This window comes from Erythrolamprus reginae, chromosome 4, assembly GCF_031021105.1.
Source record: "Erythrolamprus reginae isolate rEryReg1 chromosome 4, rEryReg1.hap1, whole genome shotgun sequence".
Lineage (NCBI taxonomy): Eukaryota > Metazoa > Chordata > Lepidosauria > Squamata > Dipsadidae > Erythrolamprus > Erythrolamprus reginae.
Genome location: NC_091953.1, coordinates 71,404,386 through 71,423,067, shown reverse-complemented (window position 1 = coordinate 71,423,067; position 18,682 = coordinate 71,404,386). Strand labels below are relative to the sequence as shown.

General features: G+C 43.9%; 1 protein-coding gene across 1 annotated transcript in view; it reads right to left on the bottom strand.

Moving 5' to 3' along the window:
• The window catches only part of CFAP47 (cilia and flagella associated protein 47), a 1,022,460-nt gene that overhangs the window by 325,968 nt on the left and 677,810 nt on the right, over positions 1-18,682 (bottom strand). Inside the window, exon 53 of the mRNA XM_070750589.1 lies at positions 11,328-11,506. Coding sequence (XP_070606690.1) covers positions 11,328-11,506 — 179 coding nt within the window. The remainder of the gene's footprint in view (positions 1-11,327; positions 11,507-18,682) is intronic.

Genomic DNA, 18,682 nt, shown 5'->3' with positions numbered 1-18,682 from the left:
AAATTAAAAGACTTATCGGACTACATGTACCACTCACTTCATCCAGAGGTAAACAAAAAAATAACTTACCTGTCTCGATAAAGAAATTACAAACCAAAAAAAGATTTCCCTGGCATAAAAGCAAAAAAGGCCAAGTAACCAACTTCAAAAGCCACTACAAAAGCATATGCCAACAAATAAAAGCAGAATGTCTCAACTATCACAGCAAACAAGAGGAAAACCTCCTTTGCACCAAATCTAACCGAGCCTTCTACAACTTCGTGAACAACAAACTCAATGACTCTAGATCTATTCCACCTCGCGTAGGACCCAACAACAAAGAATACCACGATGATCCATCCAAAGCTAACCTCTTCAACTCTTTCTTTGGCTCTGTCTTTGTTAACAGTAATGGCTCATTCCCCATCTTTGCAAATCGCACCTCAAACTCTCTCAACAACCTAACCCAAATCGACTTCACTATAGACTGTGTTGAAAAAGCAATCCATGACCTCAAACCTTCTCTATCAGTTGGACCAGACGGTCTATGTGCATACTTCCTAAAAAAGCTTTCTTCTGCTATAGCCGAACCTCTAAGCATTATCTTCCAAAAATCCTTCAGGACCAGCACACTCCCCAAGCTGTGGTCAAAAGCAGTAGTCATCCCCATCTTCAAGAAAGGAGACCCTTCACTCGTTGAAAGCTACAGACCAATATCACTATGCTGCGCCCCTTGTAAAATCATGGAATCAATTATAAATCAATCAATCACCCTTTACTTAGAATCTAATAACCTACTCTCTAACAAACAATTTGGATTCAGAAAGAAATTATCCTGCAACCTACAACTACTTCACTGCAAAAACATATGGTCTGCCCAGCTAGATCAAGGGAAATCCATTGATGCAATTTATATTGACTTTTGCAAAGCCTTCGACTCAGTGGTTCACGACAAATTACTCCTTTAAACTCAAATCCTATGGCATCTCAGGATTCCTCCTTAGCTGGATTACTGCATTCCTGACAAATAGGCAACAAGTTGTCAAAATTGGAAGTGCCATTTCCACCCCCGTCTCTGTCAAAAGTGGCATTCCCCAGGGCAGCGTACTAAGTCCTACTCTTTTCATTTTCTTCATCAACGACCTCTGCGATCATATCACAAGCAACTGTGTTCTTTTCGCCAATGATGTAAAACTATTCAACACCATGGACAACACATCTACTCTCCAAAAAGACCTCGACTTTGTCTCAGATTGGTTTAACACCTTGCAACTCCAAATATCAACCAACAAATGCTCTACCCTCCACATCGGCAAAAAGAATCCTAACCTCATATAGAAACTGAATAAATAAAATCTCACAGCCAAGCCCACTCAGTAAAAGACCTTGGAATACTAATATCAAATGACCTAAGTGCTAAAGCCCACTGCAACAATATCGCCAAAAAGGCTTCTAGAGTTGTTAACCTGATCCTACACAGCTTCTGCTCCGGCAACCTCACACTACTCACCAGAGCCTACAAAACTTTTGCCAGACCCATCCTTGAATACAGTTCATCTGTCTGGAACCCATACCACATCTCGGACATCAACACCCTTGAAAATGTCAAAAGATACTTCACCAGAAGAGCCCTTCACTCCTCCACTCGAAACAGAATGCCCTACGAAAGCAGACTATCAATCCTAGGTCTAGAAAGCTTAGAACTATGACGCCTAAAACACGATCTAAGTATTGCCCACAAAATCATATGCTGCAACGTCCTGCCTGTCAATGACTACTTCAGCTTCAACCGCAACAACACAAGAGCACGCAACAAATTCAAATTTAATATTAATCGCTCCAAGCTTGACTGTAAAAAATATGACTTTAGCAATCGAGTTGTCGAAGCGTGGAACTCATTACCGGACTCAGTAGTGTCAACCCCTAGCCCCCAACATTTCTCCCTTAGACTATCCACGATTGATCTCTCCAGGTTCCTTAGAGGTCAGTAAGGGGCGTACATAAGTGCACTAGTCTGCCTTTCGTCCCCTGTCCAATCGTCTCTCCTTATCTCATATATCATATATCTTTTCTTCCCTCATATATCTTCTCCTCTATTTTTATATCTTCTCTTTATATATAATACTTCATGTCTACTCTCTTCAATATGTATTGTGTATTGGACAAAATAAATAAATAAATAAAATAAATAAAAATAAACTTCAGGAGTTGGCGGGTTTGTTGAATTTTGCCTGTAGGGTTGTTTCGCTGGGCCGGGCCTGTTTATGCCGTTTATACATGGCTATGAAGGGGCTGTGCTTGCCCCATCATTGGACGTCTTTACGTGCAGGGGCCAAAAGCGACCTCTGCACTTAGCAGGTTTTCTTGGAACATTTTAACGGGGTATATATTTGGTGTCAGGAACTTCTCTTGGAAGCGGAATTACAATTGCGCTCTGATGCCGGTGTTGCACAAGTCTTCAGTGTTACCCTGGGAGATAAATGGTGTCACTCGGCTTGGCCTCCTGAGTGGCTGGCATAAAAAAAGCCCTTACGTTTCACAAGTTTTTCCCCTAGTAGTAGCGTTAGAGCTGTGTGGGGAGGAATTCAGAAACAAGTCAGTGCATTTTTGGCGTGATAATCTTGCAGTGATTCATGTAGTTAACTAATTAACATCAAAAAATGACCGCGTCACGTGCTTGGTCTGCTATTTCATTAGTAGGTCATTGGCACTTAATGCCTTGTTTCTGGCCTCAATGTCCCCGGACTGGAGAATGGCGCAGCTAACGCTCTGTCCCATGGACAGTTGTCCAGGTTCCGGATGCTGGCACAGTGGGCACGTGAGTTGCCAGATGCCTTCCCACAATATTTATGGAGCCTGAGGGGGCTGCTGAGCCTTGGAAGATCAAGGCAGTCAGGGCTATTGTTGTGGTTCTGTCTGAGGCCCCTCAGGGAACGGCTGATCTTCTGTCGGTTTCCAGCTCAGAGGGAGAGGCTGAGGAACAGGAGGTGCAGGCAGACGAGGAGGAGGAATCCCAGGCTGAAGAAGAGGGAGGACAGCCAGAGTCCCACCAGGGGGAGCTCTCCCCAGCAAGCAGCCTGGATTCCTTAGAGGAAAATGCACAAGCCATAATTGATCTGCGACAGAGAAGAGCTACTCAGAGAAGGGAGCAATTGGCTAAGTACTTTCAGCATTAAAGAGGCAACAGCTGGGTTTGGGTGTGGTGCTCTTTGGAAAGGCTAAAAGGCAGACCCACCCTTCCTGGCTTGTGGAGTTTTATCTTTGAGAGTCTTGGGACCTGGCTGTGAACTTTGGCGTCTTGGAATCCTGGTTTGTGCCTTTGACTATTGAAACCTTGGGGGGGGGGGTGCCAGCAAGAAGCTTGCTGTATTGCCTGGACATCAGGACTCTGCTGTAACGTATTATAGCCTGTCTGTTGGGAAGAACAGGTTTTCCTCTGTGTTTATTTTTTCCAGCTATAAAATACTTTTGGCTTTTACCAGAGTGTCTGGCTGTTTTTTCCAGTTGGTGTTGAGGTCTGGGGGAACCCAGACAGAACAGCTATGGGCCAACAACTACCCCTCAGTACCCGGATGGCCTATCAGAATTCAGGCAAGGAGTTTTGGCATTTTCACCAGGTGAAAGACTGCAGTTATCCATGGCTCATTTCAATTGAACATCTTATGGAATATTGTGTGCTGCTTAATTAAGCAGCGCAGTCTCTTGGTTAGGACCATCTGGAGTAAGATGGCTGACCTGGCATTCATCGCCTAGGCCCAGGGCTTCTATGACACTTCATCGGACTTTCGTATTAGGAGGATGTTAGAGGGCTGGGTGAGTAAGCAGCCGTGTGCTACAGTAGGCAGCAGCAGTGTTTTCTTTAATGTGCGTGCCTGCGCGCATGCGTGCGCAAAAACAACCCCCCCATACAGCTTTTTCCAAGGCCGCGCAAAGGAGACGGGTGTTGGAGTTGGGGGCGGGGAGTGACAAGAAAAGTGTGGAGGCTGGCAAAGGGGGGGAGTGGAGGCCACAACCTAGAGGCTCAGCACCGGCCCATCTGCGGTGGGTGGGGGCGGCCGTGGCTCCCTTTCCTTCTCCCACCGCCGGCGCCTCCCAGCCAAGGAGCCCATGGTTCCGGCTGCCGGCTTGGTGGGAGATGCTGGCAGTAGGAGAAGGAAAGGGAGCTGCGGCTGCCCCCGCCCACTGCAGATGGGCCAGTGCTGAGCCTCTCGGTTGTGGCCTCCCCGCCTCCTGCCCTGGGGGGCTGGCAGGGGCATGGGAAGCTCCAAAACATTGCTCAAAGCTAATAAAATAAGCACGTGGTTCGGGGGCTTTTGCCAGTCACAGTCCCAACTCACAGCCACCCCGCCTCCCAAGTGTCTCCTTTAAGGCTGGGGGCTCACCAGCACGCTTCCTCCGCCCTCTAGGAATCAGCTAAGGAAAGCCGTGCACTCATCCAGGGCCTAGGCGACTCAGCAGATCGCATTGAAGCCGGTCCAGTGCCTGGATGAACAGCGTGCTCTCAAAGCCTGCGAGCGTGTCAGCTCCGGGTGGATCCGAGTCTGCCTGCAGCAGAGCCATGATGGCTGGTTTGCCAAACCGTCTGCTGGGCCAAGATCGGCATCACTCAGATACAGCCATGGGAGAACCGGCACCATGGCCGCCTTCGCTCGTGGCTTAGGAGGAAACGGTGGAGGCCCCACCCTTACAGTGCTCGTCCCCGCTCTCTGTGTGGCGGAGAATGCAAAAGATGAGCCCGGGGAAGTGGAGATTTCCAGTAGCAGAAATGCCTTCTGGATTCCTTTAAATGGGGCCTCCAATCTTGGCCTCCTCCCAGAATTCTGGGAGTTGAAGTCCACAAGTCTTAAAGCCGCCAAGGTTGGAGGCCCCTGATTTAAATTTTTTCTCAAATTGTGCAATTCTGTAGATGTGGGCTTCATCTCCCAGAATTCCCCAGCCAACATGGCTAGCTCCGAAGGATTCTGGGAGTTAAAGTCCACATGTCATATACTTGCCCAGTTTTTTAAAAAAGAAAGGGAATACTTAAACAACACAATATAACTCCAAGTAAATCAACCTTCTGTGAAATCAATCTGTCCACTTAAGAAGCAACACTGATTGACAATCAATTTCACATGCTGTTGTGCACATTCAACTTTGTACAGAACAAAGTATTCAATGAGAATACAGTATTCATTCAGCTCTAGGATGTGTTATTTGAGTGTTTTCTTTATTTTTTTGAGCAGTATAGTTGTAATGCACCCTTACCTGAAAATTAAGTCCCTCTGAAAATATATAGCATACATAGCATCATTATTCCCTATCAAAATTACAATTTAATTTGACTGCTGATACAAAATGAGAGCCAGTTTGATGTAGTGGTTAAAGCATCAGGTTAGAAACCAGAAGATTGTGAGTTCTAGCCCTGCCTCCAGCACAAATCCAGCTGGTTGACCTTGGGCCAGTCACCCTTCTCAGTTCTAGGAAACAGGCAAATCGCTTCTGAAAAACCTTGCAAACAAAACTGCAGGGTCTTGTCCAGGCAGCCACCATGAGGCAAAACACAAACTGAACACAAAACCCTTGGAACATCTTCAGATGACAGAAAAGATATCGAAAACCCATGTTATCTATTCTATTTTATCACTTATGACCTTCGCAGCAGCCCGATGAATGCAGGATCAAAACTTTGCTACTGTTTCATATTTATGACTGTTGCTGTGTGTCCTGAGGCCACATGACCCCCTTTTGTTTTTAACCGATCCACACCCAGGCATGAAAATGTGCCGCTCAGACATTACACTTTTCTGCCCACACTGAAAAAAAATTAGAGGGAACATTGGACAGCAGGCAAGCGTTGTTCCTTAAACAGCTTTCGGACATTAGTAAGACTTGGGTGAGGCTCTGTGACTCTTTATACGAGGCACATCTTTTTCATGCAACGGCGACAATAATGTTTTTTGGTGCATTTTGAGTAAGCGAGGCCATCGCATCCTCCCAGCAAGACAGGACACTCCGAGCCTTGCAGTTTTCTGATTTGACATTTGAGGAACAAGGGGTGTCCCTACAGGTTAGGACAGTGATGGTGAACCTTTTTTTCCTCAGGTGGCGAAAGAGCGTAAGCACATGCTGTCACACATGTGTGAGTGGCCACACACATAATTCAGTGCCTGGGTAGGGCAAAAACAGCTTCCCCCGTCCCCCCAGAGGTCCTCTGGAGGCCAGAAACAGACTTCTGGTGGGCCAGCAGGCTCGTGCTTCGCCCTCCCTAGGCTCCAAAGGATTCCCTGAAGCCGGGGGAGGGTAAAAACACTCCCCGAGGCTCTCTAGAAGCCAAAACTGCCCTCCCAGAGCGTCTGTGCAAGCCAAAAACCAGCTGGCCAGAAACACATGCACATTGGAGCTGAGCTAGGGCAACAGCTCGTGTGTCAGCAGATATGGCTCCACATACCACCTGTGGCACTCGTGCCATAGGCTCACCATCACTGGTTTAGGAGATACAAGACAGACCAACTCAGCAGGGGAATGAAGGTTCTCTTAGCACCCGCCTTAGATTAGACAGTCTGCCCCATGGCAGCTTTATCCACCTTTTGTGTGGTTAGAGGCAATGATAGGAATTACCTTTTTTGTCATAATGACGGGTCCCTGTTGACCAAGTACCAATTTTGGACTGTAACATCAAGGGCTATTAGGGAGATAGGGAGTGATCCGAGTTTATATGGGATGCATTCATTTTGGATTGGCGCTGCAACTGAGGTGGCTGCCTCCAGGTTTCAGGACACCAGTATTCAGGCTATTGAGAGTTGGAGGTCTGCAGCCTTCAGGAATTATGTACAGGCCCTGTACAGGGGGACCCAGCTTCTGGACATGACTAACTTCCTTTTCTATCCTCTAGACATGTCGCACAGGGAGAAGCCATGGCACTGCTTTGCGGCCACAGCATGATATTCTGGGCCGGTCAGAGTGCAGCGAAATCAGCCATGGGGATACAATTATCACTTAGGCATTGGGTCAACGTTGTCTGGCTGGGACGGAGAGGTCTGCATTGGGAGGGGATCCTCCCTTTGCTCTTGGGCAAGTGCCCTCTTTGGAAGCCCCCAGATGGTTGGTATTGCACCTTGGAGGCAATGGCCTGTGTGTTTTAGGCAGCTTGGCAGTTATCTGTGAAGCCCATGAGGACCTGCAGGCTCTCTGTGATATTTGGTCAGACACGCAAGATTGTGTTAGAGTTAGGGGGCACTATTGTTCCACACCCCTGCATTAGTGTTGACAAGCCCTGGCTTTATCGAGCCGATGGCATTCACCTATCTGAAGAAGGGAACGCCATCTTTTTGGAGAACCTGCAGAGCTGCCTGAGGGAGCTGGCGCAGGTGGAAGGGGGAGCCAGAGGGCCAAGATAGAGATCTGGCCACCCTCCTTGGCAGGTTAGGGGTGGAAATTGGGCAGTGGTAGCAACTGTGTGTTCTCCTTTGGACATCTTTAAAGATGGGCAGACTCTTGCCAGGAGCTCATGGTGTCTGTCCGGCCTGAGCAATTGGAGAGGGGATGCCCTTGGGACTCATTCTATCCAATAACCAGATGGGAATTGAACAGTGAGCTTCCCCACATGTGTAGCATGGCTAGGATCCAGGTGAAGGTGTGGTCCTTTCACCTGGATCAGCAAGGAGCTATGCCCATAGTTGCCAAGGAATGTTATCTTGAACAATTTCCACCCCAAAGTTTTAGTGGCCTTTGCAGGTCCCAGTTAATTGTTTTTTAAATTAATTAAGTTTTTTATTCAACTTAATAAAGTGACCCATTTTAAATTCAGCTATTGTCGCCGTGTTCTTACTCTGCACCCGGCGCAAATGTATTTCAAGGGAGGCAAACTCACCACTTTGAACATTGTGTCCTAAACAGAAATATTCATAATATATAATTAAAAAGATGACATCAAAAACAAAATAATACAAACACCCAAATACAGGTAGTCTTCAAATTAGGAGCTGTAAATAAAATAGATGTAGTTGTTGATGATAAGGGGCAAACTAATAATGAAAATAATGTTCTTCGGGTAATGTGCACTAATGCTCGAAGCTTGAGCAACAAGCTCTGTGAGTTAATGGCCATAATATCTAGAGATAATTTGGATCTGGTTGCCATAACTGAGACATGGCTTAAGGATTCTAATGAATGGGAAATATCCATACCAGGATATACATTGTATAGGAAGGATAGAATACAGAGAAGGGGAGGTGGAGTAGCCATTTATGTTAAGGAAAGTCTAAAAACAACACTAATTCAAAATACATGTAAAGATCTGAAGACTCTCTGGGTTTGCATGCAAAATAAAGAAGGTTATGTCATTAGAATTGGGGTGATCTATAGGCCTCCAGGGCAATCTGAGGAATATGAGAACAAGATGAAGGATGAAATTACCCAAATGGCAGTAAAGGGAGATATTGTGGTTATGGGTGATTTCAACATGCCTGATGTTGATTGGAATATCCCAAGTGCCCTTACATGCAAAAGTAAGAATATAGTAGAGGCCTTTACAGGAGCAGCTCTGGCACAACGGTTTAAGACACCAACTAGAGGGGAGAATATTCTAGATTTAGTTTTTACAAATGGGAATTGGGTTTCAGAGGTTAAGGTGGGAGAAAATTTAGATTGCAGTGACCATCTATATTTGTGGTTTGATGTAAAAACTGATTGTGAGCAATCCTATACTGCAACCAAAGTATTGGATATCAGAAAAACAAATTTCAATAAAGTAGGGGAATATTTAAATAACGAATTAAAGGCCATGGATAAAATGACAGGAGCAAGCGCCAAGTGGGCTGTATTAAAAAAAGGCCATCTTAAAAGCCACTAAAGGTAAAGCTAAAGGTAAAAAGAAGAAGAAACCGCTATGGTTTAGTAATGATGTAAGGGCTATAATCAATGAAAAAAAGTCTGCCAATAGGAGGTATAAAGAGTCTGGAAGTATAGCTGATAGAGAGGTGTATAAAGTGAGACAGAAGGAAGTGAAACAGATAATATATGCTGCTAAAGCCTCAAAAGAGGAAGAAATTGCCAAATCTGTAAAGAAGGGGGATAAAACCTTCTTCAGATATATTAGTGATAGGAAGAAGAAAAACTGCAGCATCACGAAGCTTAGTACCGGCAATAATACATGCATTGATAAAAATAAGGAGATCGCTGACCATTTCAATAGCTACTTCTGTTCAGTTTTCTCAAAAGACACCTTACAATATAATACTATAGATGGATATAGCCTTGCTTCCAGCTGTACGGATTTAGCTCCAGTGATCTTAGAAGCCGATGTCTTAGAACAACTTGAACGATTAAAGATAAATAAGGCAATGGGGCCAGATGGCATCCACCCCAGATTTGTCATTGCTACCCCCCTGACTGATTTGTTTAACCAATCCCTGTTAACAGGAGATGTTCCTGAGGATTGGAGAATGGCCAATGTTGTGGCTATCCACAAGAAGGGCAGTAGAGAAGAAGCTGGTAACTACAGGGCAGTTAGCTTGATATCAGTTATAGTTAAAATGATGGAGACTCTACTCAAAAAGAGCATAAATCTTCACCTTAAAAACAGTAACTTATTGGACCCCATGGCTTTACTGAAGGCAAATCATATCAGACTAATCTCATTGATTTCTTTGACTATGTCACAAAGATGTTGGATGAAGGTGGTGCCGTGGATATTGCCTATCTGGACTTCAGCAAAGCCTTTGATACGGTTCCACATAAAGAGCTGATAGATAAATTAGTGAAGATTGGACTTAATCCCTGGATAGTTCAGTGGATTTGCAGCTGGCTGAACAGTAGACAACAGGGAGTTATTGTTAATGGCGAGTATTCTGAACAGAGACAGGTTATAAGCGGTGTGCCACAAGGGTCTGTTCTGGATCCTATTCTTTTAAATGTGTTTGTGAGTGACATAGGGGAAGGTTTGGTAGGGAAGGTTTGCCTATTTGCCAATGACTCTAAAGTGTGCAACAGGGTTGATATTCCTGGAGGCGTCTGTAATATGGTAAATGATTTAGCTTTACTAGATAAACGGTCAAAGCAATGGAAACTGCAGTTTAATGTTTCCAAATGTAAAATAATGCACTTGGGGAAAAGGAATCCTCAATCTGAGTATTGTATTGGCAGTTCTGTGTTAGCAAAAATTTCAGAAGAGAAGGATTTAGGGGTAGTGATTTCTGACAGTCTCAAAATGGGTAAGCAGCGTGGTCGGGCAGTAGGAAAAGCAAGTAGGATGCTTGGCTGCATAGCTAGAGGTATAACAAGCAGGAAGAGGGATATTGTGATTCCGCTATATAGAGCGCTGGTGAGACCACATTTGGAATACTGTGCTCAATTCTGGAGACCTCACCTACAAAAAGATATTGACAAAATTGAACAGGTCCAAAGATGGGCTACAAGAATGGTGGAAGGTCTTAAGCATAAAACGTATCAGGTAAGACTTAATGAACTCAATCTGTATAGTCTGGAAGACAGAAGGGAAAGGGGGGACATGATCAAAACATTTAAATATGTTAAAGGGTTAAATAAGGTTCAGGAGGGAAGTGTTTTTAATAGGAAAGGGAACAGAAGAACAAGGGGACACAATCTGAAGTTAGCTGGGGGAAAGATCAAAAGCAACATGAGAAAATATTATTTTACTGAAAGAGTAGTAGATCCTTGGAACAAACTTCCAGCAGACGTGGTTGGTAAATCCACAGTAACTGAATTTAAACGTGCCTGGGATAAACATATATCCATCCTAAGATTAAAATACAGGAAACAGTATAAGGGCAGACTAGATGGATCATGAGGTCTTTTTCTGCCGTCAGTCTTCTATGTTTCTATTTAGTGACCATTCAAATTTACAACTGCTCTGAAAAAAGGACTTATGACCATACTTTAGACCATTGCAGCATTCCCATGGTTACATGATTTACATTTGGATGCCTGATAATTAGTTCATGTTTGTAACTGTTGTAGTTTCCCAGGACTGAGTGATAATATTTTGTGACCTTATGACAAGCAAACTCAATGGGAAAGCCAGATTCAATTAACAACTGTTTTACAAATTTAGCAACTGCAATGATTCACTTTACAAATGTGATAAGAAAAGTGGTAAAATAGGACAAGACTCACTTAAATAATTTCTCCCTTAGCAATATAAATTCTGGACTCAATTGAGGTCATAAGTTGAGGACCACCTGTACTGACGCAATCTAAAAGTCATTCACTCATAAAACAAATGCACTGAACAATAAGCCACGTTTATTAATATGAAAGTTCACAATAAAGCATAAAATAAAGGTAAATTGAAAACATTTAATGACAAGAAATGTATAAGATTTATAATCTACAATAGCAGAACATACCTTCCGTCCATATGACCAGTGAGAGCTGGAGAATACCGTACTTGATAACATAATGTTTCTTTTGGTTCAAGAACAAGCTTGTTTTTACCACTTAGTACATGAGCATCTATTAATTCTACATCTAATTCCAAAACATCAGCTGTGGGATTAGTTATTGGAATTGCAATGTCAATAGCATCCTAAGAGAGACAGAAGGAGAGATATCTTCAAACATTAGTAAAATGACAGACAAATAATGTCTATTTGAAACAGTATTGAAATTCTCTACATACTATGGATCTTCTAGGTTCTTTTACTAACTGTATCTCATTAGCGATGAAAATATATTCATAGACTCCAAAAGAGAAAGAAGGAAAGCTCCACATAATAATGCAAGCAACACATGGTAAAGAAAATGTTTCAGATACAAAGGATAATCACTTGTGTATGATAAACCTCAAGCAATGTGCAAACATATAAACTATTTGCATGAGAAACTGAATGTACTGGAGTCCAACAACTTCAAATTATACAATTGCAGTTGTACATCCAGTTCTTCCCAGAGTGGGCAGACCTGTCTATTGTCACTGTTCTCTTAATTACCCAGCTTTTAGATGATTTTTCTTGGGCTTGAAAGATAATTAAAAGATGCTGTCTTGCAAAATGCTGGCACTATATTGATTTCCAGTTTTTCATATTATAAAATCATTTTTAAATAAAAAACATCATTTTAGCATTTAGCATTTAGTCATACAGTATACCGTTTCATAGTGCTTTTACAGCCCTCGGTTTACAGAATCAGCCTCTTGCCCCCAACAATCTGGGTTCTCCTTTTACCCAACTCGGAAGGATAGAAGGATGAGTCAACCTTGAACCAGTGGTGAGATTTGAACTGCTGAACTACAGCTAGCAGTTAGCTGAAGTAGCCTGCAGCGCTGCACTCTAACCACTGCACAACCTCAGCTCATTTAAAAATAAACTTATTTTTATTTCTTTCCAGGTTAATGTAAAGTACTGATTTTGGGTGGGATCACTAATTTTTGTGTATGTATCTGGCCAGGGATGTCCATGGGGGCATCAAGAAAAGTCAAGGTGGCAGGAGAATGACAAGATTTGTAAAAGGGAAGAGGCTTCACGGCTACAATCTGACCCAAAGAACTTGCTGCTCACTTTTTTAGGTGTCAATCAAGGCCCCGATTGCACCATACAGCAGTGATGGGATTCAATTTTTTTTACTGCCGGTTCTGTGAGTGTGGCTTTTTGGACGTGGTATGGCTTGGGGGGCGGGGCAGAGGAAGGTTATTGCAAAATCCCCATTTTCTCCCAATCAGGTGGGACTCGGGAGGCAATGAATAGGTGGAGGCTGGGCCAGACAGAGGTGATATTTACTGGTAATCCAAAATACTCAAAGTTTCCGCTACTGGTTCTCCAGAACTGTTCAGAACCTGCTGAATACCACCTCTGCAGCAGACCATCTGTAACAACCCCAAGCTCCCTATGGAATCCCATTAGTTCTATTAGTTATCTGAAACAGACTAATCAAATAGGTTTCCTTGTCATGAAAGCCAGAGTGAAAATATTTTGAGATTTCTGCTCATTTTGGTTGCCCTCTATTGAACTTTCCCCCCCCAGTCATGGTGTGTGTGTGTGTGTGTGTGTGTGTGTGTGTGGTGATCTGAACTATATATATATATATTCCTGATATAGAGGTACACTAATATTGTGTGAGGGTATTATACCGTTAGCATAGAATGTCTATGGAGATTCCCAGTCATTCAGATCATGATTGTCCCAAAGATGCTTTTTCAGTAGGCAACTGGACTTTCCGGGGGGTTTTGAAGACAGAACTGAAGAAGTTTCTTGGATGAGAAGTGAAACATCTTCAAAGAAAAAACAGGAAGTCCAGTTGTCTTTTGAAAAAGCACCTTTGGGATATTGGCATAGAACTTTTTCACAGGGGCTGCACATTTCACTGAGTTACACTATGGTGCCAATATATTTTTCCTTGTTATTTTCAGAAAGTTCAGACATCATCTATATAAATGTGAAGGTAGAGTGGTTACTCCAATGCATCACTCTACACTTATTTAAAATGAATCACCTATGCCAGTGATGGCTAAACTTTTTCTTGTTGTATGCCGAAAGCATGCGCATGTGTGTTGGCACCCTTAATGCAATGTCTGTGTAACCCCCTGTGTTCTCTGTCCTCCTGAGCATGTATTTGTTTGTTTGTTTGTTTGTATGCCGCCCGTCTCCGTAGACTCGGGGCAGCTAATAACAATAATAAAAACAGCATATAACAAATCTAATATTTGAATTACTAAAAACCTTTCGTAAAAACTAAACATACACACAAACATACCATGCATAAATTGTATAGGCCTGGGGGGGAAGGTATATCTCAATTGCCCCATGCCTGACGACACAGGTGGGTTTTAAGGAGCTTACGAAAGGTGAGGAGGGTGGGGGAAAATTCTGATCGCTGGGGGAAGTTGGTTCCAGAGGGCCGGGGCCGTCACAGAGAAGGCTCTTCCCCTGGGCCCCGCCAAATAACATTGTTTACTTGACAGGACCCAGAGAAGGCCCACTCTGTGGGACCTAACTGGTCGCTGGGATTCGTGCGGCAGAAGGCAGTCCCGGAAATATTCTGATCCGATGCCATGAAGGGGTTTATAGGAACACTTTGAATTGTGACCGGAAATTGATCGGCAACCAATGCAGACTGCGGAGGGTTGGTGTGAGTCTCGAGGTGATGAGGGCATGAGTGACTGTGAGCAGTGACTCATGGTCCAAATAGGGCTGCAACTGGTGCACCAGGCGAACCTGGGCAAACACCCCCCTCGCCACAGCTGAAAGATGTTTCTCTAATGTGAGCTGTGGATCGAGGAGGACGCCCAAGTTGCGGACACCCATCCAGAACTCAACAACCTCCAGGCACCGGCACATCACATCCACTGCTTCATTGACTGGACATGGGGTGGAGATGTACAACTGGGTATCATCTGCATACTAATGATACCTCACCCCATGCCCTTGGATGATCTCGCCAAGCAGTTTCATGTAGATATTAAATAGCAGGGGGGAAAGGACTGACCCCTGAGGCACTCCACAAGGGAGAAGCCTAGAGGTCGACCTCTGACCCCCCACTAACACTGACTGCGACCGACCAGAGAGGTAGGAGGAGAACCATTGAAGGACAAGTGCCTCCCACTCTCAACCCCTCTAGCCGGTGCAGAAGGATACTATGGTCGATGGTATCAAAAGCTGCTGAGAGGTCGAGAAGCACCAGGACAGAGGATAAAACCCTGTCCCGGGCCCGCCAGAGATCATCCATCAACACGACCACAGCAATTTCCATGTTGTAGCCAGGCCTGAATCCTGACTGTTGAGGGCCTGAATCCCGAATGTTGAGGACTTCTTCCAAGGACCACTGGAGCTGGAGTGCCAACACCTTCTCAACAACCTTCCCCATAAAGGGAAGGTTGGAGACTGGCCGGTAGTTGTTAAGAATGGCTGGATCCAGGGAAGGCTTCTTGAGGAGGGGGCACACAAGTGCCTCTTTGTAGGGATCCGGAAAGGACCCCCTCCCCAAAGAAGCATTGACAATCAACTGGACCCAGCTCCATGTCACCTCCCTGCTGGCCGAAACCAGCCAGGAGGGACACAGATCCAGTAAGCAGGTGGCGGAAGTCACAGCTCTAAATGGCCTTGTCCACTTCATCAGGTGTCACCAGATCAAACTCTTCCCAGAAAGATGGACAAGTATGGGCCCCAGTCACCTCAACTGACTCATTGTCAGTCGACTCTGTTATCCAATTGGAGTCAAGGTCCACACAGGTCTGAGCGATTTTATCAGCGAAAAACGTGTTAAAATCCTTGGCACTACTCTGTAAGGGCTCCCCAACTCCCCCCCGGGTAAGAAGGGAGCGGGTCACCCTAAACAGAGCGGCCGGGTGGGATTCTGCTGATGCAATCAAGGCGGCATGATACGCGCATCTTGCCACCTTGAGCGCCACTTTGTAAGTCTTAATATGAGCTCTTACAAGTGTTCGATCGAATTCGGATTTACTCTTACTCCATTGCTTCTCTAGACGTCTCTTCTGGCGTTTCAACTCCTGGAGCTCCTCGTTGAACCATGGAGCTCGACGGGGTCTAGTGCCGCGGAGAGGTCGCAACAGCACAATCCAGTCAAGAGCCTCCACTGCAGCCTTGTTCCAGGCCTCAGCAAGAGACTCTGCCGAACTGTGGGCAAGTGCATCTGGAATAACCCCAAGCGCCCTCTGAAAGCCCTCTGGGGCCATCAGGCATCTGGGGCGGAACCACCTAGTCGATTACACCTCCCTTTGGGGAAGGATTGGAGCCAGGAAGTCAAGCCGCAATAGAAAGTGGTCTGACCATGACCAAGGCAGCACTTCTAAGCCCCTTAGTCTCAGACCATTACTCAATTGCTCGGAGTGGAATACCATGTCGGGTGCATGCCCCCCCTCGTGAGTCGTACCCCGAACTACTTGAGTCAGGTCCATGGCTGTCATGGTGGCCATGAACTCCTGTGCTAACCCAGAGGAACCGCCAAGTGACGGCAGGTTAAAATCCCCCAAAACAATGAGATTGGGGAATCCTACCGCCAGCCCGGCCACCTCCTCGAGCAGCACAGGCAGGGTTGTTGACACGCAGCTGGAAGGCAGGTACGTGAGCAGCAAGCCCATCTGAACCCCTAAGTCCAACTTCACCAGGAGGGACTCACAACCCGCAATCTCTGGAGCAATGAGTCTATGCAGGCAAAGGCTCTCCCTGGCTATAGCCACTCCTCCCCCCCTTCCCTGAGGTTGAGGCTGATGCCATATCTGAAACCCGGCTGGGCAAATTTCAGAGAGAGGAACTCCTTCCTCTGGGCCCAGCCAGGTTTCAGTCACACATGCCAGGTTGGCCTCCTCATCCAGGATCAAATCCCGGATGAGGAGAGCTTTATTTACCACCAACCTGGCATTGATTAGCAGCAGCCTGAGCCCAGGGCCAGAATTACACTTGTCACCAGTGTCCTGGGTTGGGCTCATGGACCCAGAACAAGGGATTATTATTAAGCAGCGATCTCTCGTTCCCCTGAAATGGCTAGCTCTATGACTCCTGCCATATCTGCCTCTCCCCAGTAACACCGGAATATTCCGACCCTCTGCCACCCCAGAGATCGGTGCCCCCTCCCCTTCCACCTCTTCAGTATCAGGTAGGTCAGTTAAATCATTCACACTATGACCCACACACTCCTCCATCCTTTGCACATGCGTGTGCAACACCACCACTCTCCCTGTCCCTGCACATGTATGTGCAACTCCCATGTGTCCCTTGTTTACTGTGCATGCGAGTGTGACCTCCCACACCCCATTTTGGGCCTAGCAGGTCTCTCTGCAGCCACCTGGAACCAGAAATGGCCCACAGGGTGGCGCACTGTGCTCCCCCACCCCACACATGTGCATATAACCCCCCCATGCACCCTGCCCTCCATGCATGCGTAGCAGATACCCCAAAATCAGTTGGTTAACAGGAGGTGTGCACACATATTCAGTGGAGCTGAGCTAGGCTATGGTATGCCATAGGTTTCCATCATGAACCTATAGTACTATTTAGTTTACCATTCATACAAATTAAAGAGATTACTCTAAAGAAGTAGTATTACTTTGAATGATATGTTACCCAAGAAAGAGTTTGCAGACATTTCATTGTCCAAAATAGGTAACAACAGTACTAGTAAGGAGTGGGATTTGTTCTCAGTTTATATTCTAGTGGCTTGCCCTGTCAGTGTTGGTGAAGGTGGTCTTATGGACCAACCAGAGAACCCTAAGACCACTCCCACCAATACTGACAGGGCAAGCCACTCGAACATAAATTCAGATTAAACCCCCCTACTTACTAGCACTGAGGATGTTACCTATTTTGGATAATGAAATGTCTGGTAGAAGACAACCAAGCTCCGAGAGCACCAAAGACCCTAACTACCAGTACATATGTGGTTTGCATACCTTTGCATACCATGTTCCTTGATACCATTTTTTTAAAATGTAAGACTTAATCTGGAAGTTCAGTACAATCTGCCACAAAAAAACAATAGCAAAACTAATAGCAGACATAGGGGTTTTCTTACAAACAGCTTAATGGAAAAGATACATTTTGAAAATAAATGTGAAATATATATCAATATTTATTGAGAAGAGAGAAACAATGGATCATAAAGAGTTTGGCATTTCTTTTATTATATAAAAAGGTTTAAATATTCATAGAAATATATTATTGTTTTACTTTTTAAAGATTTTTTTAAATTGAAGATATATACAATTAAAAAGACAGTACATAATCTGTGGAGTCTATTTCATATTTCTTTAAACTAATCTTCTTTTGTACATTGTCTTAAAAGGAAGCAAACCTCTTACACAGACAGAAATATTAGAAAAAAACAAATAAGAAAAAGAAAAGAAAAACACATAGAAACGTGTAACAAATACCTTCCTCCTTGCTGTCTATCTTGACAGCTAATCCATATATTTTATGTACTATTTTATGACACTCAGTACCAACGGTTTCATTTGGCTTTATGTAATGCCCCGTTTTTTTGTGTGTGTATGTATTCTTTTTTTTAAAAAAATATTTTTTATTATTTTCAAAAAGGGACAAACAAAGACATACAACATTAAACATTTAAGGAGCTGCCTTTGCTCCGCTTATCGTAGAAGTCTAACTAATACAGAATATTAAAAACTCTAACTATTACCAGATCTATGCAGAAATACCACACTTATGGATTACATTATTATTGAATTTAACTCTATGTTTTTAACATTAAACTTATTGATTAAATTTCTTTATATTTTAAAAAATGATATACTTGTATATATATGTATATATATAAAGAGAGATAAACAAATTATTAGTAATACAAAAAAAAGATAAAATAAACACTTCTAAATTAGTTATAATATAAACTATTTAATTCTGTCTTATAATTCTTCAAATAGTCATATATTCTTATATATTTAATTTTTAGTACTATTTTTAACATTCCACCAATCATATACTTTATCCCATATTTTATAAAATTCTGTTTCGGTTTGGTTGTTCAAACGTTTAGTCATCATGTCTAATTCTGCACATTCTATAATTTTTTTGAATACCTCAGTATCTTTCGGTATCGTCTTTTCTTTCCATTTCTGTGCGAATACTATTCGTGCCGCCACCAATATATGTATTATTAAGTAGTAAATTTCTTTTTTATACTTTATATTTGAAATACCCAATAAGAAAAATTCAGGAGATTTTTTAATCTTCTCCTTTGTTATTTCATTTATCCAATTCTCTACTTTATTCCAAAATATTTTTGTCTCAGGACA